This window comes from Macaca fascicularis, chromosome 1, assembly GCF_037993035.2.
Source record: "Macaca fascicularis isolate 582-1 chromosome 1, T2T-MFA8v1.1".
NCBI lineage: Eukaryota > Metazoa > Chordata > Mammalia > Primates > Cercopithecidae > Macaca > Macaca fascicularis.
In genome coordinates this window covers 124,974,878-124,997,230 of record NC_088375.1, presented here as the reverse complement: position 1 = coordinate 124,997,230, position 22,353 = coordinate 124,974,878, and the positions used below count along the sequence as shown (strand labels likewise).

Genomic DNA, 22,353 nt, shown 5'->3' with positions numbered 1-22,353 from the left:
CACTGTACTCTAGCCTGGACAGAAGAGCAATACCCTATATCTCAAGAACAAGGAACATTTCTAGAAAAGGCCTACTTTATTTAAGCAACATATTTAATACTTTAATTAATCTTGGTAGACGCATTTCAAATCTGTATTCTACACTTTCCTGATTCCTCCAGTACAGGAAACTCTTGGTATTGTGGGTCCTGATCATGAACATCAATTGTATCAAACTACAACACAGTGTTCCCATTAGAAGTTACCAACGCAGGTGTACTTTCTTGATCTAGCACTAAAGAATTTCATACTGTTTATTCTCTAAGTTTTGTCTGTTCTTTTAGAGTAATTTCACCTCCTTCCAGCTCTCAGGCTGTAATTCTAATGCTGTTACGTGCTTATTGTAGCAGTTACATATCCCACCTCTGGAACCAATCTGCTATAAACTGGGATTCACAAATTAGCTGAAATTAGTCAAAGGGAAAGGAGAAAGAGGCTCTAAACAACATTCTGAGCCTAATCAGATTTTGGAGGCATAAAGCCTCTTAATTCAATTCTTGCTTAGCCATCCCCACATTCTCCAAATAAGCCTCCTTTTACAAAAGGAAAAAAACTAAAGCCCAGAAAGGTTGAGCCCCTGACTAGCAGCAGAGTGAGGATAGAACAAAGGTGACGCGACTTCCAAGTAAGAGCTCCCTCCACTCCATCCTCTTTAAGTAGGCACCCGGAGGGGCAGGGAATCTCTCCGAGAACAGTGAATGAGTTTTGGTGCGCAATGTGACTTCAGGAGTCTGGAAGCTCTTTCAGCTTTCTTCCTGATTCCTTGCCATGTTCTACATAACTGAAATGGAACTCCAGACAAGAGAGTGTAAATCTGGGCATGGAGAAGTATTTAAATCCCTAAATTAAAGCTATATTTTATTGTATTTTAATTGATGTCACCATTCATAGAGAATAAACCCTGGGCAGGCAGCAGCAACTCAGTCACATGCCTTGTTTTATACTTTATGTTCTAACATTTAAGTGAGACTAAGTCTTCTTTCCCAGCAGAATGAGAAGCTCCTCCAGGTCAAGGCCTGTGTCATAGCCCTCTCTGATATTCCTTATGGCACCCTGAAGAGCACTTGGCACACAGTAAGTGCTCAATATTCATTCATGTGATTTTTGGCAGCACTATCAGGAAAAGGGTTTAGGGCTCTGCACAGATGGAGTCTTCTGTTACTTACCATTTGGCCAAACATACTGCTTTGTGGATTTCTTCCCATTTTCCCCCAAAATTCTTGGACACCCACAGGCCATTCTGAAAGATTATAAATGACTTATCAAAATTCTAGCTTTATCTTGTGCAGTTGCTTGTATGACCTTTAATATTTCATATCCAATCATTCAGGACAGTAAAAACACACACTGAAGCTCCATCAGAGCTGCCCGAGCTCCACAGACGCACACATGGTCTATCTGGGCCCTTTTGGGGTCTTGAAAGTTCGGAATAACAAATGTGTATGAAGTGCCTACTATGTGCCAGGCACTGTACCAGATGTTGCACTGGGGATACAAAGATGAATAAGACACACTCCCTGCTGAGAGAAGGGGCTCACAGTTTAACAAGGGGCATAGATAAGAAGAAAGTTCAACACTATGCAGAGTTATAAAATATGGTCTAGTATAGAAGTGGGGAGAGGAGGAACATCGCATCAGAGATAGTTTCCTGAAGAAGACAGCTGCACTGAGTTTTTTTTTTTTTTTGAGACGGAGTCTTGCTCTGTCGCCCAGGCTGGAGTGTAGTGGCCGGATCTCAGCTCACTGCAAGCTCCGCCTCCTGGGTTTAGGCCATTCTCCTGCCTCAGCCTCCCAAGTAGCTGGGACTACAGGCGCCCGCCACCTCGCCCGGCTAGTTTTTTGTATTTTTTAGTAGAGATGGGGTTTCATCGTGTTAGCCAGGATGGTCTCGATCTTCTGACCTTGTGATCTGCCTGTCTCGGCCTCCCAAAGTGCTGGGATTACAGGCTTGAGCCACCGCGCCCGGCCTGCACTGAGTTTTAAATGATGAGCAGTGGGACCAAAAGAAGGCAAACAGGGAGATGAGGTGTTGCTGCACAAAGAGAGACTAGTATTAGCAAAGACAAGGAGGTCATAAACCCTGCAGCGTGTACAGGGAGCTAAAAGCCATCAGACATTACTGGAGTGCAAATTCCAAGGTAAGCAAATGAGGAACTAACGCTAGGCAGAAAGGTGAGGCCAGCTCACAGAGAGCCTTCCTTCTGTGCCATGGTAAGGACTCCAGGGCTTATTGCATATGAGGTGCTCCCAGGAGGAATGTGTGCTAAGCAGGAGGATGACACAGTCCATTTCACTTTTTTAGGTGGAGTACTTGGATGAGAATGGGAAAGACGGATTTCAGAGGGTCCAGACTAGAGGCAGGAAAAGCAGTGAATGACTGCCACATTAGTTCGGTAAGAGCTAATGAGGTCTTGAACACTGGCCATGAGGAACAGGCTCTGCAAGAATTTAGAAGCTAGCATAGTAGAACTGGATGACTTTTCCTCCAGGGCAGGATGAGAGGTAGGAGTATGGGGGATGTGTGTGTGTGTGTGCGTGCACGTGTAAGTTGGTCACCCTGGTTTTCTGGTTGGGGTATCGGATGCAATGTGATATCATTAACTAGTATAAGGATTAAGGGAAGAAGATCAGGTCTGAGAGAAGAGTAGGGAGGAAGCTCAGTTTTAAATTGATTTAAGGTGCTTGTGGAACATCCAGCTAGAGATATTCAGGGGGCAGCAAGACAGGAATATGATGCATTAGGGGAAAACCAGGGCTAGAGATAAGTATTTGAAAATCTTATACATTATAGGTGGTGGTAGTTAAATGGTAAGAGTGGAAGAGACTGCTCAGTGAAATGAGGAGTAGGCATTTAAGGGTAGGCTGAAAGGAGGTTAAGGAAGATACTAAGAAGGAATAGCTAGAAAGCTAGAAGAACTAAAAGGAATAATGTCACAGAAGCCAAATAATTAGAGTTCTCAAAAGGAGGAATTGGCCAATAGTTTGAAATGTAGCAGAGACTTAACAAAACCCTGACTGACAACATAACACTGGTAATGTGAGCTTACTGAGCTCGGCCTCAGCGGAGATGGGACAGAGATGTCCTAGTCTAGCTGAAATAAATGTAACTTATTTAGGCAGAATTTATGTTCAGTACTCCTGTACTCTCACCCACCATTCTCCTTTAACTTTTTCTCCCCTGGTAATATATTCACATCCCAGCATTTCTAATTTATCTAATTCTACTTATAAAGACAAGGCAGAATTTGATACCACTTATTTGCACTTTAGTACAAATTGGTCCCTCTTCTCCAGCCCAATTATATGTACTTCAGACTTACCCTTAAATGGAAGACATTTCAGATACCGAAGCAGATTGTATCTGTCTCTTTCTGAGGATAGTGCTGTTTTAATAACCCTGAGACACTTGGTAAAGGAGACGCAGTAGTCAAAGGGGAGCTCTATGGGCCTGTTCATTCCTAGGGAGGGCTCCTTGCTCCCTTGTAGTGCTTTCAGCTTAAGCTGCTGGAGGCCAATTTCTAGGAATTGTTCTAAGATCTGAAGCTTACTCCCCAGCAAGCTAGTTTCCTTCCCCCAGCCTCCACTGCTAAGCATAACTCTGAGGCCAGACACAGTGGCTCACGCCTGTAATCCCAGCACTTTGGGAGGCCGAGGCAGGCGGATCACCTGAGGTCAGGAGTTCGAGACCAGCCTGGCCAACATGGTGAAACCTTGTCTCTACTAAAAATACAAAAAAATTAGCTGGGTGTGGTGGCACATGCCTGTAATCTCAGCTACTCTGGAGGCTGAGGCAGGAGAATCGCTTGTACGCGGGAGGTGGACGCTGCAGTGAGACCAGATCGCGCCATTGCACTCCAGCCTGGGCAAGAAGAGCAAAACTGTCTCAAAAAGAAGCATAACTCTGGCCCTCCTGGAACCCCCTAGCCTGACCTCTGCTCAAAAATCTCCCCACAGAAAGCCCAGAATCCAGATCTCTCTTCTAGTGCCCTTCATCCTCCTATGTCACCCTTTGCTCAGCCTGACTAGTTCACAGTTATGATCTTGTTTCTGACCCCAAAACAGTTAGTACAGCAATGACTCTCAAACTTTGGTGCTCAGGCTCAGCTGGGGAGCCTGTTAAAAATATTGGCCACCCTACAACAGAAGTCATTGACTTATTATCTCTGGGTTTGGGCAAAGGGATGTGCCTCTTGAACTAGTTCCTCAGGTGTTTCTATCTGATGAGAGAAGGCCATAAAAATGTAAAGTATAATTCTGATTATTACAGTCTAGCAACTCAGCCACTTTGGGCCCTTAACCACAGTAAAGGGAGACTGGTCCTCCAGGAAAGGAGAAGCTGAATGTGTTCCTCAGAGAACTTTCAGAAGAGAAGTGGGAGGGTTAGGAAAACACACTGGTTTCTGGAGAAAGTATAGGAATGTGGTAGGGAGCGCAGGGATTTAAGACTTTGGATATTTATACATGAGTGCCAACGACAGAAACCAGTATGTTTTATAAACTGATGACCTAACAAAAAAGAAAAAAAATTAGAAAGATGTTGTCTGATCACAGAAAAGGAACAATGACAACATCAGGAGTTTGACAATTTATGCTTGTCCCTTGTAGCACAAGAATGGTTAAATTAAACTGTTTTCTAGTTCATTACTGCAATACCATACATTTAGTCACTTAAAAAAATTACAATGACAACTAGGCATCATACTTACCTGGAATAGATAGCACATGGAAATTGTGTCCTTTACCAAATAGGAAAAATCGTTAAAAAAAATACAAACTTCATGCCATAAGGAGATTCTAGAAAGAAGTCCAATATTAAAAGCATTTCCTAAAGGATCCTTCTAAGGCAGTACATTTGAGACTCTAAAATGCAAAAGACAAACCATGTTCCTCAACTGGACTTACTTCAGTGCTGAGAGCTAAAAGATAGTCAGAATTCTGAGGGCTATACATCATCTGAGTGAGGGGATGAAAAGGGAGATCTGTTTGCACAAAGTTCTTCGCAAAATCTGATGATCTGAAGATTCTTCCTCCACGACTTCCTCCAGACACCTCTGCTGTTAATACCACCTGACAGGAAGAGGAAAGATCTGATTCAGGGTATGATACTATCTATGCAAGCACACAAGTTCGTACACCATTTTCACCAGACATTAGTTAAGAAATCTTAGTTCTAGAAGAAAGAAGAGTTACAAAAACCGATTAGTTGCTCCACTCTACTCCTTGGGTCTTATTCTTATCAAAAAATAACACCCTGAACTGAGCTGGGACATCGTATCTGTGGGTTTAAGCCTTGATTAGGCTGAATAACTGAGATTAGTTTTCCAAAAGACTAAAATGTTGTCATAGGGTATATACATTGGAACGTTAAGCAACTGCTGCGTAATTATTAAGGGCTTTGGTGCACCTTGGGCAGGGAACAAAAAAAATAAATCTGTGTGCTCAGAGTTCCATTCTTTTTTTTTTTTTGAGATGGAGTCTCGCTCTGTCGCCCAGGCTGGAGTGCAGTGGCGCAATCTCCGCTCACTGCAAGCTCCGCTGCCTCCTGGGTTCACGCTATTCTCCTGCCTCAGCTTCCCTAGAAGCTGGGACTACAGGCGCCTGCCACCACACCCGGCTAATTCTTTTGTATTTTCAGTAGAGACGGGGTTTCACCGTGTTCGCCAGGATGGTCTCGATCTCCTGACCTCGTGATCCGCCCGCCTCGGCCTTCCAAAGTGCTGGGATTACAGGCGTGAGCCACAGCGCCTGGCAAGAGTTCCATTCTTATACGACTGATATTAAATTGTGTTTAAGGCAGGCACAGTGGCTCAAGCCTGTAATCCCAGCACTTCAGGGGGCCGAGGTGGGCGGATCGCCTGAGTCCAGGAGTTCAAGATCAGCCTGGGCAACATAGCAAAACCCTGTCTCTACAAAAAAAAAAAAAAAAAAAAAAAAATTACCCGGGAGTGGTGACAAGAGCCTGTAGTCTCAGCTACTCAAGTGACTGAGGTGGGAGGATCCCTTGAGCCTAGAAGGTCAAGACTGCAGTGAGCTGTGATGGTACCACTGCACTCCAGCCTGAGGGACAGAGTGAGACCTTGTCTTAAAAAAAAAAAAAGTGTTTAATTTTAAAATACAAATATAGCAATACTAAACTAAAATACATTATTGTGAATCACTGGACCATGCCAATACTAATATCTGACAGCTCTGCATGTGGTATCAAGCACAAGCTTTATGTATACAAGAATGAGTCTCACCTTTCCAGAGTTCTCAGGACCAATAGCCATGCCAAATTCTGTCCGAATAAAGGTGTTATTGATGAGATTTGTAATATCCTTAAAGTTCTTCCCATAATCCTCACTGAGAGGAAGAAAAAAAGGGCAAATTTAGGGTACAGTGGTCATGGATATTACGAGTTCCTACTCAGCTTTCATTCTCCCTTCCCACCAACCATACTGAGAGACTCGGCTCACCCTCAACAGTCACATTCCTAGCTCCAGAGGTGCCCTGGTGAGTCCAAAGAACATTCCACCCCGCCTCACCAGTGATGGGGGTTCAGGAATTGGGGAGTGACTCAGGATGAGCCAATGGGAGACAAAAGCGGGGGGAAATTTGGGGTCTTCTAGGAAGCACACTGCCTCCCACTTACGACAGCCACCTGATAAAATGGTCTATATTCCTTCAGACCAGCAGTTCTCAATCAGGGTGTTTTTGTCGCCCAAGAAACTTTTGGTAACGTCTGCAGACTTTGTTTCTTTCTTTGAGACAAGATCACACTCTGTTACCCAGGCTGGAGTTCAGTGGTGCAATCTCAGCTCAGTGGTGCAATTCCCAGGCTCAAGCGATTCTCCAGCCTCAGCCTCCCGAGTAGCTGGAATTACAGGTCTGTGTCACCACGCCTGGTTAATTTTTGTATTTTAAGTAGAGACGGGGTTTCACCACATTGCCCAGGCTGGTCTCGAACTCCCAAGCTCAAAGCGATCTGCCCGCCTTGGCCTCCCAAAGTGCTGGGATTATAGACATGAGCCCCCGCACCCGGTCCTGGAGACATTTTTGATTATCACAACGCAGGGCTGAGGCGCTACTGGCATTAAGTGGGTAGTGGCCAGCGATGTTGCCAAACATCCTACAAGGCACAGGACAGTCCCACAATAATAAAGAATTACTTGGCCCCAAAGGTCAAGAGTAGTAAGGTTGAGAAACCCCAATGATGCAGTATACGAACACACAGTAAAAAGACTGCTATCGTTATTCTGTCCCAATGGGAGCACAGAGAAGGTAATTTCAGAATTCCTGAGAAGTAGAGCCTATGACACTGAATTGAATTGACCCTGAAGCCTGACATTCTTCTGTACTTAGTTACAGAATCAACTATTCCCTTATAATTCAAGTTAGTTTAAGGTAAGATCTATGCAAAGTACAGCCAAAGGCTTCTAACTAATCTATTAATCCACAGCACTTATGATAAAGCTGTAAGTGAAGCTGTACCAAGTTCTTGAAGTTTTCCCCCCTAGAAGTTACCATCCTTAGGCACAAGTCTCTAAGGCACTCAGTACATGAAATACACCTAGGAAAAACAAACTTAATCTCAACTTTCAGGGTTTCAAAACTTTTTCCAAAAGTTCATTCCAACAATATCTTTGAGAAGTATCTGAATCCGTGTTTAGATTCTGGGAAATAAAAGCAAAAATTCCATAGCTGTCTAACACTGACAGGTTTAATACTATGTATAGCTCTCTTACACAATACACAATGCTAAATCTTAATGTTCATTAAAGTATCCATCAATGAAGACAGCTGTGCACTGCAAATTTTCACACACAGATAAATGTAATCTGCAGTGGTCTTCAATGATAGAATATAGCTACATGTTGCATGAAGATGCTTTGGTCACCAACGGACTATTTATACGATGGTGAGTCCAGAAGATTATGATACCATATTGTTACCATGCCTTTTCTGTTTAGATATACAAATACTTAGCACTGTGTTATAGCTGCCTACAGTATTCAGTACGGTAACATGCTCTACGGGTTTGTTGCCTAGGAACCACAGGTTATACTACATAGCTGCTGTGTGTAGTAGGCTATACTGTCTAGGTATGAGTTAAGTACACTCTGCGATGTTTGCACAATAATGAAATCACCTAATGATGCACTTCACAGAATGTATCCCCATCAATAAGTGAAGCCTGAATATACATGATGTAAATGATGTTATAGGTTTTGGTAGCGGCCTCAACAAATAAAGAATTGCAAAACCATGAGTGATGTAAGGGGCTGAAGTGAACATCTTGTCCAACTCCCTCATTTCACAGATGAGGAGTTGCAAGGGAAGGCAATTTATCAAAAGTCAACTAGTTAATTAAGGGCAAAATTGAAACTATAGTCCAATTCTCTGAACCTTTAGCCCTAAACTAGAGATAACTTTTAATTATCTGTGAGGATTTTTTCCCTTACAAACTGGGACCTTCCTCTATCTTGCTAGGGGCTTATGACCTGGCAGAAGAGATCAGCTAAGAGAAAGTTGGAGACAGAAGGGAAGTATCCATGTGGGTATGTAGAGGTCCCTGATAATATGCTTAAACAACTATATATGTCTAGGTTGTCTGAATGACTTTATCCTTCCTTAAGTACATACACACACGTAGAAAATTCCTAGATAAATGAAATAGCATTGGGCACCACCCAACAAAGTCCTATATTACCCTTCCTTTGGCTTTGGAGTAGATCAGCTCTTACCTTCCTGACAGCTGGCCAAGAGATGTGCATAAACAATTCCCAGCTCTACAGTGCATATATCATCAACAGCCCTGTAAACCTTCCAAAGGGGTTGAAGCAGCCTGATTAAGACTAGTTTACAAATCGGTCCTCCTTCATGACATCCCCAGAGAATCTCCACAAACCTGTTGGCAAGGCTGCTTGCTTTTTAAGAACTTGGCACAACAAACACATCCCTGCCCTTCAAAAAAAGAAACCAGCATGAGCAAAACAAAAGATCACCTGCTACAGCACTCTAGTGCTTTAGTCAGTTAAATAAATGGAGAAAATGAACTAGCATCAACCTGCTAGGACTTAAGTAGAGTACTAGCAAGGCCACTTTGGGCCCAGGGGTATATTTTATTAACACAATACTTTATTTAAATGTAGCTTTATTTTCTATTAGCATACATATCACGAAGATATGTATGGTCTCAAACTCCCGGCCTCAAGCAATCCTCCCACCTCGGCCTCCCAAAGTGCTAGGATTACAGGCTGATCCTAGCACTTTATTTTCTATCAGCATACATCATGAAGAGGAAATCAATGAAGCAACTTTGATAAATAAATCTAATTTTCAAATTCCATATGATAATTAATGCAGTTAGGCACAGCTGTCATATGATAGGTAAACAATTAAAACCCTGTGAAACCAACTGCTTTAGAAACAAGTCTTTTTGGCTGGGCGCGGTGGCTCACGCCTGTAATCCCAGCACTTTGGGAGGCCGAGGCGGGTGGATCACGAGGTCAGGAGTTCAACACCAGCCTGGCCAAGATGGTGAAACTCCGTCTCTACTAAAAATACAAAAATTAGCCAGGCGTGGTGGCACGTGCCTGCAATCCCTGCTACTCAGGAGGCTAAGGCAGAGAATTGCTTGACTCCGGGAGGCGGAGGTTGCAGTGAGCCAAGATCATGCCATTGCACTCCAGCCTGGGCGACAGAGCGAGACTCCATCTCAAAAATAAATAAATAAATAAATAAAAAGAAACAAGTCTTTTTAATAACAATTCTATGCATCAACACTAATGTCCACTTTCTGGTTACTAAAAATAAATGATCATGGCCGGGCGCGGTGGCTCACGCCTGTAATCCCAGCACTTTGGGAGGCCGAGGCGGGTGGATCACCTGAGGTCAGGAGATCAAGACCATCCTGGCTACACAGGTAAAACCCGGTCTCTACTAAAAATATAAAAAAGTAGCCAGGCGCGGTGGCGGGCGCCTGTAGTCCCAGCTACCTTGGGAGGCTGAAGCAGGAGAATGGCCTGAACCCGGGAGGCGGAGCTTGCAGTGAGCAGAGACTGCACCACTGCACTCAAGCCTGGGCGATAGAGCGAGACTCCATCTCAAAAAAAAAAAATAAAAATAAATGATCATTTTTGCATATATCCATGGTGTAAACACGAACGTTTATAACTCAAGACAATAATGCTAAAATACAAATATAGTTGGAATACAGCTTATTTTAGTTTGGGCTGCTATCAGAGAATACTATAAACTGGGTGGCTTATAAACAGCAGGAATTCATTTCTCACAGTTCTGGAGGCTAAGAAGTCCAAGATGAAGGTGCCAGCAGATGTGCTGTCTGGTGAGGGTCTGCTTCCTGCTTCACAGATTGCCCTCTTGTCACTGTAACCGTACATGACAGAAAGGACAAGGGAGCTCTCGGGGGTCTCTCTTAAAAGGGGACTAAACCCACTGGTGAAGGTTCTGCCCTTATGACCTAATCACTTACCACAGGTCCCACCTCCTAATACCATCGCACTTGGGGTTAAAATTTCAACATATGAGTTCAGAGGGAACACAAACATTCAGTATACAGCATCCTGACACCCCCACCCCGCCCCTCCACTCCATTCCTCCAAACTCATGGCCTTCTCACATGCAAAATACATTCGTTACATCCCAACAACCTCAAAAGTCTTTTTATTTTATTTTATTTTTTTGAGACAGAGTTTCGCTCTTGTTACCCGGGCTGGAGTGCAAAGGCAGGATCTCAGCTCACTGCAACCTCCGCCTCCCAGGTTCAAGCGGTTCTCCTGCCTCAGCCTCCCGAGTAGCTGGGATTAAAGGCATGGGCCACCACACCTAGCTAATTCTTGTATTTTCAGTAGAGACAGGGTTTCTCCATGTTGGCCAGGCTGGTCTCAAACTCCTGACCTCAGATGATCTGCCCTCCTCGGCCTCCCAAAGTGCTGGGATTATAGGCGTGAGTTACTGCATCCAGCCTAAAAGTCTTAACTTGTTCCAGCATCAATTCTAAAGTCTAAAATCGAAAGTGTCATCTAAGTATCATCTATATCAGACAAAGGTGAGACTGAAGGTATGATTCATCCTGAAGCAAACTGCCCTTCAGTTGTACAGTCTGTATTTTTGTATATTAGCCTCCCAAAGGCTAATTTTTGTATTTTTAGTAGAGACAGGGTTTCACCATCTTGGCCAGGCTGGTGTTGAACTCCTGACCCGTGAAACTTGTGAAACCAAACAAGTTATGCACTTCCAAAATACAATGGTGGGACGGGCACAGTATAGACATTTTCATTCCAAAAAACGGAAATGGGAAAGATGAAAGGGGATTCCAACTAAGTCTAAAATATAGGCAAACTTCATGATATATATTTATTTAGTTATTTTTAAAGAGTAGGTCTTAAGGCTGGGCATCCTACCACCTCGGCCTCCCAAAGTGCTAAGATCACGCCTGTAATCCTAGCACTTTGGGAGGCTGAGGTGGGAGGACTGCTTGAGGCCAGGAGTTTGAGACCAGCCTGGGCGACATGGTGAAACCCCATCTCTATAAAATACACAAAAATTAGCTGAGCATGGTGATTTCCAGCCTGTAGTCCCAGCCACTCGGGAAGCTGAGGCAGGAGGATCACTTGAGCCCAGGAGGTCGAAGCTACAATGAGCCGAGATCATGCCACTGCACTCCAGCCTGGGCAACAGTGCAAGACCCTGTGTCAAAACTAAGTAAATAGAGGGTCTTGCTCTGCCACCCAAGTTGGGGTGCAATGATGTGATCATAGCTCACTACAGCCTAGAACTCCTGAGCTCAAGCAATTCTTCTGCCTTAGCCTCCCAAGTAGCTAGGACTCTAGTCATGTGCCACCGCACCCAATTTTTTTTTTTTTTTTGGCAGAGATGGGTCTCACTATGTTGCCCAGCTGGTCTCAAACTCCTGGCCCCAAGCAATCCTCCCACCTCAGCCTCCCAAAGTGCTGGGATTATAAGCATGAGCCACTGCACCCAGCCTAGATATTAAAGCTTGAAAACAATTCTCTTTGGCTCTAACCTGGGTCCTACAGGTCCAATGTTGGGGAGGGGGTCCCTCCTCTTCCCAGACATGTTGGGATTGTGGTCTTGCTTTGCAGCCTTGCCAGAAAGCGGGTAGGCCCCCAAGGATCTGGGTGGCCTTTTTTCCATGGCTTTGGGTGATGGTCCCTCCTTTTGAAATTGAGGAGGCAGCCTTGGAGATCCCTGAACTGCCTTGTCTTAAAGAAGAGTGCACATATGCAATCGAATAGCTCTGTGGTCCTTAAAATCTGAAAGCCTTTCCTCATTGGGTTCAAACTGGCAGTTTTCCTGTTGGGGTAACTGAATAAGTTCTTAGTTCACACCCATGCTAATCTCTTTATCAAATGGTCACTCGGCCACATCCTAATTATTCTCAGTTTGTGCAATTTAGATAGACTGAGAATTTTCCAAATATTTAAGTACTGCTTTCTTCTTGCTTAATAATTCTGTCCTTGAGTCATTTCTCTTTTCCCACATTTTACTACCAGCAGTCAGGAGGAACCAAGCTGCAACTTCAACATTTTACTTAGATATTGTTTTAGCTAAATACGCAATTTCATTGCTTGCAAGTTGTACTTTCCACAAAACACTAGAACATGAACACAATTTGGCCAAGTTCTCTGCCACTTTATAACAAGCATTGTTTTTTCTCTATTGTCCAATAACATGTTCCTCATTTCTGCCAGAAACCTCATCATAATGGCCTTTGTGGTCCACATTTTAATGAATATTCTACCATGGATTACTTAGGTATTCTCTAAGATGGAAGCTTTCTCTATAGCTCTCCTCTTTTCTTTCTGAGCCTTCACCGGAATCGTCTTTAAGTTTCATTAACAGCTATGTAGGCTTTTTCAAGCATGCACCTCAAAACTCTTTCTGCTTCTACCTATTTTCTTTTGTTCATTTTGCCATGATTAAGCCACCATAAATTATAACATAAAAGTAACAAGGATGATGGCAAACTCTTAAAAATATTATTGTTTTGTAGTTTTTACTAATTGAGAAAGCTTATATAATCTTCATTATGCATGGATTCTATATTTGTAAATTTGTTTACCTTCTTAAATTTATTTGTAACCCCCAAATCAATACTCATGGTGCCTTGCTAGTCATTTACAGACATTTACAGAGCAGCAAAAATGTGAGTCACCCAGTGTACCCATTCCCAGCTGAGGTCAAACAAGCTGATTTGTGTTCAGTTCTAACACTATAAACAAGTGTCCTTTTCACGGTCTATTTAGTGCTAGGTTTTTGCATGTTCATGCTTTTTTGGGGGTACTTTTTCTATCTAAATGGCCTCCAAGTGCAGTGTCAACATGCTGTTGAGTGTTCCTAAACGCAAGAAGGCTTTGATGTGCCTCATGGAGGAAATATGAGTATATGAGACAAGCTTTGTTTGGGCAAGAGTTGTAGTGCTATTGGCCATGAATTCAGTGTTAATGAATCAATAATACACATTAAATAAGGTATCTTTAAACAGAAACACACATAAAACAAAGTTATGTATTGATCATTTGATGAAAATGAGTGCTGTGACCAGAAGTTTGCATAAACCTAACCCTATATGTCCCCCTAGGAGCAACGGTTCACTATTAACTAATTCAGTATTCATGACAACTTTACAGAACATAACTATCACTAATAATGACAACCAACTGTACTGAGATTTCCAGGTAAAAGATCAATAGGGAGAATGTAGTTTATTAAAATGTATCAAAAGAATCATGGACCTGAAACTACTGCTGGGTAAAACTGGCAAGATTTGAATTCATAATAAACTTAATTCCCAATATTTCAGTCTCTTTTTTCCCCACTACCTGATATTACCTTGTGTTTTTATTTAAATATTTTGTATTTTATCATTATTGGGAAAGGATACACGTTTTCTGTAGAAATTTTGAAACTACAAGTGGGAAAATAAAGAGAGTAAGATATTGTAAATAAAATCACAGAACTTTTAATCAGAAGGAACATGAATATGTATTTGGGGGTCTTCATCTTACTCTGATTGACAACTTGACGTGTATAAAAGTGAAGTTGTATTAAAGGTAAAATGCCAGCATCACATTTTAGTATACTTTTTCTTTAAAAAAAAAAAAAGCAAGAAAATATATGTTGTAAATGGAATTTATGCCAACCTTGTAACTGAAATATGCAGTCATTGTTAACAATCTACTGCAGCGAAAACTGAACTCAGCATATCATAAAAAAGGTTGTTACACAAGATGCCTTGAAGACGCTGGTTTACTGCACTAGCAGCACTTTGCATTGTATACCTTTAAGTTATCCTTTTTTAAAAATCTCAATCCCAGCACTTTGGGAGGCCGAGGTGGGCGGATCATGAGGTCAGGAGATCAAGACCATCCTGGCTAACACAGTGAAACCCCGTCTCTACTAAAAATTAAAAAAAAAATTAGATGGGCATGGTGGCAGGCGCCTGTAGTCCTAGCTACTTGGGAGGCTGAGGCAGGAGAATGGCATGAACCCGGGAGGTGGAGCTTGCAGTGAGCCGAGACTGCACCACTGCACTCCAGCCTGGGCAACAGAGCGAGACTCCATCTCAACAACAACAACAACAAAAACTCAAGTAACATCCTGAAAAACTTACATTGACTATGTAATATATTTTAATGCAAAACCTCTTATAGATTTCCCTATTGATTCCCAAAATTTGAGCAACTCTCAATAGGAAATTAAAACCAGAAATAAAATAGCCCAGCAGTCTTTGTGATATTAATAATTAGGTATACAATATTGGTGTAGAACAATGCCTACATTTGCTTCACTAAGTAAATTATACAATGAAAAGCTGGACTTAAGACATCATAAAACAAAAAGATGGAAAATACCTGTTAGTCACCAAAAATCAAATTATCATCTTAATTGTAGCTAGTTTATTTCTTCAACTTCATATGTGCGAGACAAACAAACTTTATAATCCATTATACAAACTAATATTCCTTATAAGAAAATCAAAATTAATACTATATAAACACGGTTCCTTTAAATGGAAAATACGTATATGTGTGTGTATACATGTACACACAAACATATGTATACACACACATATATTTGTGTACATATACATATATATAATCTCCCAAATCCTTCAATAATTCTTTTTCACAGCTTAAAGACAGAAGTATACTCCCTCTAACTCTGCATATCAACAGGGACAACCTCCTTCTATTCTTGTGAGACTTCATGCTGTAATACACAGAGCAGATGGCATGTGATTTGCTGTTTTTTGAAATCCAAATGAACCTTTAACCATATAAGATTTAGTACGCAAAGATAGTCTAATGAATAATAAAATCATCAATGCTGTGAAAAACAGAAAAGTCCTCAGAGTGGGTTTAGTGGGCTTTTAGTGGTAATTGGGCAACTTCAACATACTCAAGACCCATTTTGATCAAACTGTGTCTTTCACTTTCTCATTTCGGAAACAACAGTTGCCTCTTGGTTGGCATGTTCAACATGGTTGACTTGGTTGGCCAGTCACTTTAGGCCAGGCCAGCCCAGTTAGAAAGGCAACAAGGCATATTTACAGTTTCTGCCTAAACTCTGGGAGCAGGTACAGAGTCAGTTGCCACTTTGTGGTAAGGAAGAGATAATTAATATTCAAAGTCAATGTGGTTAAAAAAAAAAAAAAAAGAAACAAAAAACTGCTGGGTAATATGAAAAAAATGTTACCCTGGTAATATTATACTATATCAGAAACAAATAGAATTGCACTCTAGTAAAGTATATGTCAGGAAAGCGGGGTTTTTCACAAGACTACACAAAAACAGGCTGAAAAAAGGCTGAGTCTGATGGTGGTGGTATTTAAACAGTGACATGGCAGTATCAGTTCTCGTTTTGGTTTCGATTGTCTTAAGTTGTTGAGGCATTAGGTATAGAAAATAATTCAATCTGGAGAAAGAGGCATTTAACAAACAGCCTTTAAAACATGCTGACATCCATCAGAGCGGAGGTTTTCCTTTGCTACTCAAAAGTGAATTGGAAATAAACATCGCCTATCACACAAATGTGTATGATATTTATCACAGTAGCATTAGTGAAAAAAACAGCTACAAGCTAACTGTCCAATGGAACAATGATAAATTATGTCAATCTAAAAAAATGAGGGGTTACTAGCAGAGTTAAGGTATGAGTACTGACCAATCAGCATGGATGTAGGTCATAATGCCAGGTGTTAGTAACATTTGCATGTTGGCAGGGGCTAGGGGGTACAGTGTGCATTTGTAGAAGATGTGGAGGCATCTGGGGGCAGGCAATCACTTTTTAGCAACTGGTGTGGAAGGCTTCAAATTCATTTTAACAACTGGTACAGCAATGCCAGTACCTGCTGGCTACATGCCATCCCTGGTCATTGGCATGGCAGCAGCTAACAGCACCCAAGCTATTCCTCCATGCCAGGCACTGCAGAGCATACCTCACAACAGCTCTGAGGTGGGCATTATTATTGTCCTTTTACAGATGATAAAAAAGACTTAGGAGGTTAAATGACTTTCCCAAGTTCATTCTGTTTGCAATGACAGTGCTGTGATTCAATCCTAAGCCTACTTGCCAACAAAGCTTGGCAACATTTTGCTATTCCACGTTGCCTCCCAATACTCTACAACTATATGATACAACATTAAAGGGGAAGGTCAAGATAATAAATGACAAATGAATTAAGATTACACTTGGCTGTATGAACTTTTTTCTTTCCTTTAAAATTTTCAAATGTCCTATAATATGATTATACTGCTTTTATAATGAAACACAGGTTGGTAAGAAAAACTATCATGAGGAGATACTTTATTTTTTTGAGAAAGGGTATCGCTCTCTCACCCAGGCTGGAGTGCAGTGATGTGACCATAGCTACTGCAGCCTCAACCTCCAGGACCCAAGAGATGCTCCTAACTCAGTCTCCCAAGTAGCTGGGACCACAGATGTGCGACACCATGCCCAGCTGGGGAATGGGCAATTGTGAGGAGGGGAATTTATGAGAGCAAACATTCTTAAACACTGGAAAGAGTTACTGAAGCAAAGTTACACATTTTAAAACGCATTTTTCTCTCCCCAAATAGGATGCTTTTCATCTAAAATGGTTCAACTACTGTTCTGATTGAATAAACAAAGTCACCTATTATAGCTCTTTCTAGCACCAAGACTCTAAAATATATTCGATCCTGTATCAAAAAAAATTTTAATTATCCATCCAAAAAAATTATAAAGAAGCCAAGACATTCATTCATTTATTTGATTATTATTTACTGCCTACCTACTACATGTTAGGCATTTGGCTAGATTCTGGGGAACCCAGTTAGTCAAGAACCTTGCCTTCATGGAATTTGCACTGTAGTTCTAAGATAGCAATTCCTTGTTGGCCTAAAGGTATTTGTTGCCTCTCTGGGACAACATCAATGTACTGAAGGGCAGAGACTTCTGGCTCCATGCCCAGGAGACGTAGTCAAAGTTCATACCTCATGGGGAAGAGAGGTTAGGCTAATCCATTTCAGAGCTTGAACGTGGGTTCACTCCCACTTGGGCCAAGAACAGCAGTCAAATAAAGAACCTTGAGAAAGTACCATGACTCCTGGGAGATACCCTGACCCTAGGGTAGTTTCTATATCATCTGCTGGGAGGTCATTATTTCTTTAGGTCCCTAGGGGAAAATGAGACAGACATAAATGATTGAGAAGACACAATCATTCAGCAATCTCTAGGAATTAGTTGGTCTTGATCTTACTGTTAAGGAACGGAACCTACTTTTTAATCAAGTCATACCTTTGAGAAGACAACTCTAAAACTTCACCAATGTCACAGTATAGGTTGTGGTTCCAGAACACAAGTTACCATCATTATCACCAGTGTGAACACTACAAAGCATTTTGGTAGGTCTGACCTGACAGCCTCCTTCTTACGTAAAAATAATCTGCTTAGGCCTCAAAATGCTGTATAAATAATATTTGCTGGGAAAGTACAATGAAGATTTTTACTTCAGGAATATAAAAAACCATTTTGTGCTCAAACTTAATAGAAAGACTTTTTAAACTCCATACTACCTTCCCACAAATAAATATCCATATAAATGAACACAAACACACAGCACTATAGACTCTTTCTTCATCTTCCTTTATTGTTCTGCCCCTCAGTCAGGTCAAACCAACCTCTTTGGAACCAGGTCCCTTTTCATACTTCTTTCAGTTGCTAATTAGATGTTAAGGCCAGGCACTGTGGCTCACACTTGTAATCCCAGCACTTTGGGAAGCCGAGGTAGGCAGATAGATTGAGCCCAGGCGCTCAATACCAGCCTGGGCAACATGGTGAAACCCTGTCTATCCAAAATACAAAAATTACCCAGGCATGGAGGTACATGCCTGTAATCCCAGCTACTTGGGAGGCTGAGGTGGGAGGATGGCTTGAACCTGGGAGGGAGAGGTTGCAATGAGCCGTGTTTGCGCCACTGCTCTCCAGCCTGAGTGACAGAGCCACACCCTGTCTCAAAAAAAAAAAAAAAAAAAGTAGACGTTAAAAAGTGTGCTGGGGGCTGAGCACAGTGGCTCCCGCCTGTAATCCCAACACTTTTGGAGGCTGAGGCAGGCAGATCACTCGAGCCCAGGAGCTCGGTACAAGCTTAGGCAACATGGGGAAACCCCATCTCTACAAAAAATACAAAAAATTAGCCGGGCGTGGTGGCGTGTGCCTGCAGTCCTGGCTACTTGGGAGGCTGAAGTGGGAGGATGGCTTGAGCCTGGGAGGCGGAGGTTACAGTGAGCCAAGATGACGCCACTGCACTCCAGCCTGGGAGACAGAGTGAGACCCTGTCTCAAAACAACAACAACAACATGTGCTAAGTGTGACAGTCTGGTGAAAACTTAAGATGGCTAGAAGATCTTTTACATCAACTGTTACACGCCATCATGTCTAGAAAAGGGAGAATCTACATTCTCAGTATGTTACTTAGTCAAATGCTCCAACGCGTGTTATTGATCTCACCTTCGATATAGCTTGGACTGTCCGAAAGTCATAATTACCAGTGGTACATGGAAGGTAGTCAAGACTAGAATGACCTGGAGAGAGAAAAAAGCATTCCATAAATCAAAAAGATACTCCAATCACATGCTGATATGTGTTCAAGATTAAGCCAACACCTAAAAGACTTTTGATATCCCTACTTTGTAGTACTCCCCAAAGTCTAGAAAGATCTAGGTACTAGGGCTGAGAATGATGAGAAAGTCCTCAGCTCATTTTGTTGGGTTGATCCCCATCGCCTCCATTGAAGCAGTGAGGCTGACTACTCAAATACACATTAAAATAAAAGAAGGCTTTAACTATTTTGTATCCATACTATTGTAAGATACTCTCAGGCAAGCACCCTCTCCATTTTCTCCTTATAGAAGCTAGAATAGCGTGGGTGTTCTCCTAGAGGTCACTGTGTCATGTCTGTCTTGTCTTTTTCTTCTCCTTGTTGTTGGTTCTTCATGAAATTCATTTTTTCAGTACTTTATCTACCAAAAACTATGCATGAGGAAATGATTCTGGATGGATTACTACAAGAGTCTAGGGAGTCTCAGAAAGCCATATGAGAAATCTTGAAGATGGCTGGGCACCGTGGCCCATGCCTGTAATCACAGCACTTTGGGAGGCTGAGGTGGGCAGATCACTTAAGGTCAGGAGTTCGAGACCAGCCTGGCTAACATGGTGAAACCCTGTCTCTACTTAAAACACAAAAATTAGCTGGGCATGATGGTACACGCCTGTAGTTCCAGCTTCTTGGGAGGCTGAGGCATGAGAATTGCCTGAACCTGGGAGGCGGACGTTGCTGTGAGCCAAGATAGCACCACTGCACTCCAGCCTGGGTGACAGAGCGAGACTCTGTCTCAAAAAAAAAAAAAAGAAAAAAAGAAATCTTGGAGATACCAACTATCTAAGATAAAAGGGTAAATCATGGAAATTAGGGTACAACTCAAATTCTAGAAAAAGCTGAGCTATGCTTAAAGAAATTCTACTAGAAGTTTAAAAATTAATCAAAATAAGAAATTTACAATTTGCTTTTCAGCACCAATATTTTATTTCTTTAGGCTTCTAATATAATTATCATGTGCCTCAATGAAATGACACATGCATTATGGAATACCAGGAGGCAGGAGATGTTGCCTCTGCTCTTGTTCAAGCAGGATATTAAGACAGCCAGGCAACAAGTCCTGATTTAAGACCAGAGGCCAATGTATCTTCAGCATGCCCTCCTAGTGGAAGCCCAGCTGTATATCAGGAGGGATAAGGAACTGACTGATCCTCCTTCCAGTCCCCCAATCCTGACAGTACCTCCTTTGTGGTAGGGGCAAGGACAACAGATGAACAACCATGAGCCCATGGGCACCACAGTCCCTCAACACACCTGTGGGAAAGGACACAGGAACAATACAGTTTGGAGGAAAAGTGCCAGGATGTTTTTAATGGACATTTTCTGTTTCTATATAGGGGTTTTTCCAAGTATTGTGAGCTTCCCTTCTCAATACAGAGCACTCTCTTCCCTCTTTCTTCTTGCTCATCTTGATGCTAAGCAGCCACCAAGGACTGAAAAGGTGTCCATCTTCCTACTGTGGAAGAAGGTGATCAGAAGACGTTCCCGGCCAGGCGCAGTGGTTCATACCTGTAATCCCAGCACTTTGGGAGGCTGAGGCATGTGGATCACCTGATGTCAGGAGTTCGAGACCAGCCTGCCCAACATGGTGAAACCCCATCTCCACTAAAAATACAAAAAATTAGCTGTGTATGGTGGTGGGTGCCTGTAATCCCAGCTCCTTGGGAAGTTGAGGCAGGACAATCGCTTGAACCTGGGAGGCGGAGGTTGCAGTGAGCCAAGATCGCGCCATTGCACTCCAGCCTGGGCAACAAGAGTGAAACTCCGTCCCTACCGCACCCTAAAAAAAGATGTTCCCAGTTCTAAAGCAAAACCAACACAACTACAACTTCCTGAAAGTCTGTCTTGCAAACATTTCCTGTGATTGAGGCTAAAGACAGTTTCAGGAAGAAATGATACTAGGTGCTTAACCGCCCCCGAAATCTGTTGTCATCTTCTTGCTGGGTTGAAATAACAGACTCAAAATATGACTTACCCCAGTGCTATCTCCAACCCAGGACAAGGATACTGAGCCTCTGAGATCATCAAACACATGCTATAAGGGGAAAAAAAATTAATTTAGAAATGACAGCTACTCTCCTTCAATCTTTGGCTTCTTTAAATATCTGAACTTTATTACTGTTCAGAGTAATTAAGTTAATAATTATAAAGGGGATATGGATTCCCAGTACAAAATTTGGGAGAGATGGGATTTAACTACTTAATATGAATCACAAATAACCTGGAAATTTAAATTCTCTTTTACACAAAGTAAGCCAAGCAGATGAGTTTTCTTTACTGCACCAGATGGGGAGATGGGATAATCTAATTGCTTTCTCCAACAGAACTAAATATAAAGGTATAGCAAAGTATTTTTAGGACGCTTTAAAACAAGAGATCATAGCCCACACTGGCAGGCGTAATTGTAACCAAATCAGCATAATTTAAATTTTTCTGGGCATCCTTTACAGTATAGCTGAGAAGTTCATAACTGGATTCCTTTTACTTCTAGGCTAGCTCACTCAAAATGACAAGGGGCAGAAGCAAGAAGCAAATGTCTTTGTTTCACCTTTTTATTTAATAACCATAGTAATAATGATAATAATAAAACAACCTCACTAGAGTTGCAGTGAAAGTAAGGAGGTAAAAAAGGGAAAACTGGTATATTATACTCAAAATATAGTAAGCATGTTAAAATATAGTTATAATCATCATTGTAGGTGGTTTTGGATTTGTTTTTTAAATACTTCCTTTCTCTACTTATACAATAATATATATTCATTAAAAGAGATGTAGACAATTATAACAAGGTATAATAAAAATAAGTCATTCACAATCCTACCACATAGAGATATACTCAAGGTTAATATTATATGTATTAATACAATCTTCTGTTCTCTATCATTTTTGTAACTGATTAAAAAAAAAAACCAAAGAGGCAATAACTGCACTTGGCAAAAATTTCAAACCATATAGAAATTACATACTATATAGAATCTATATAGCAAAAAGTGAAGATCCTTCTCTTTTCCAGGCCACATGTTCACCACCCAAGCCCCATTTCTTAGACAGTTTAATAGTTCAGTATATATTTCTAATAATTGTTGATGATTATGCTTTTTTCTTAAGACTTATAATCTTACTAAGATTTTAAAATCTTAAACATGCCT

At 41.7% G+C, this 22,353-nt stretch overlaps 1 protein-coding gene across 5 annotated transcripts in view; it reads right to left on the bottom strand.

Moving 5' to 3' along the window:
* Positions 1-22,353, bottom strand: part of SORT1 (sortilin 1) — an 89,627-nt gene that overhangs the window by 39,659 nt on the left and 27,615 nt on the right. For 4 of the 5 annotated variants that reach the window (XM_073999923.1, XM_073999926.1, XM_005542475.5 and 1 more), the window contains 5 exons: positions 21,180-21,239; positions 19,057-19,130; positions 6,279-6,381; positions 4,942-5,106; positions 1,206-1,279 (listed from right to left, as the gene is read on the bottom strand). In XM_073999923.1, coding sequence (XP_073856024.1) covers positions 1,206-1,279; positions 4,942-5,106; positions 6,279-6,381; positions 19,057-19,088 — 374 coding nt within the window. In that variant the 5' untranslated portion in view covers positions 19,089-19,130; positions 21,180-21,239. Of the gene's footprint in view, positions 1-1,205; positions 1,280-4,941; positions 5,107-6,278; positions 6,382-17,540; positions 17,565-19,056; positions 19,131-21,179; positions 21,240-22,353 lie in introns of those variants that run through there. The other variant, XM_065548554.2, reaches the window with a different exon arrangement.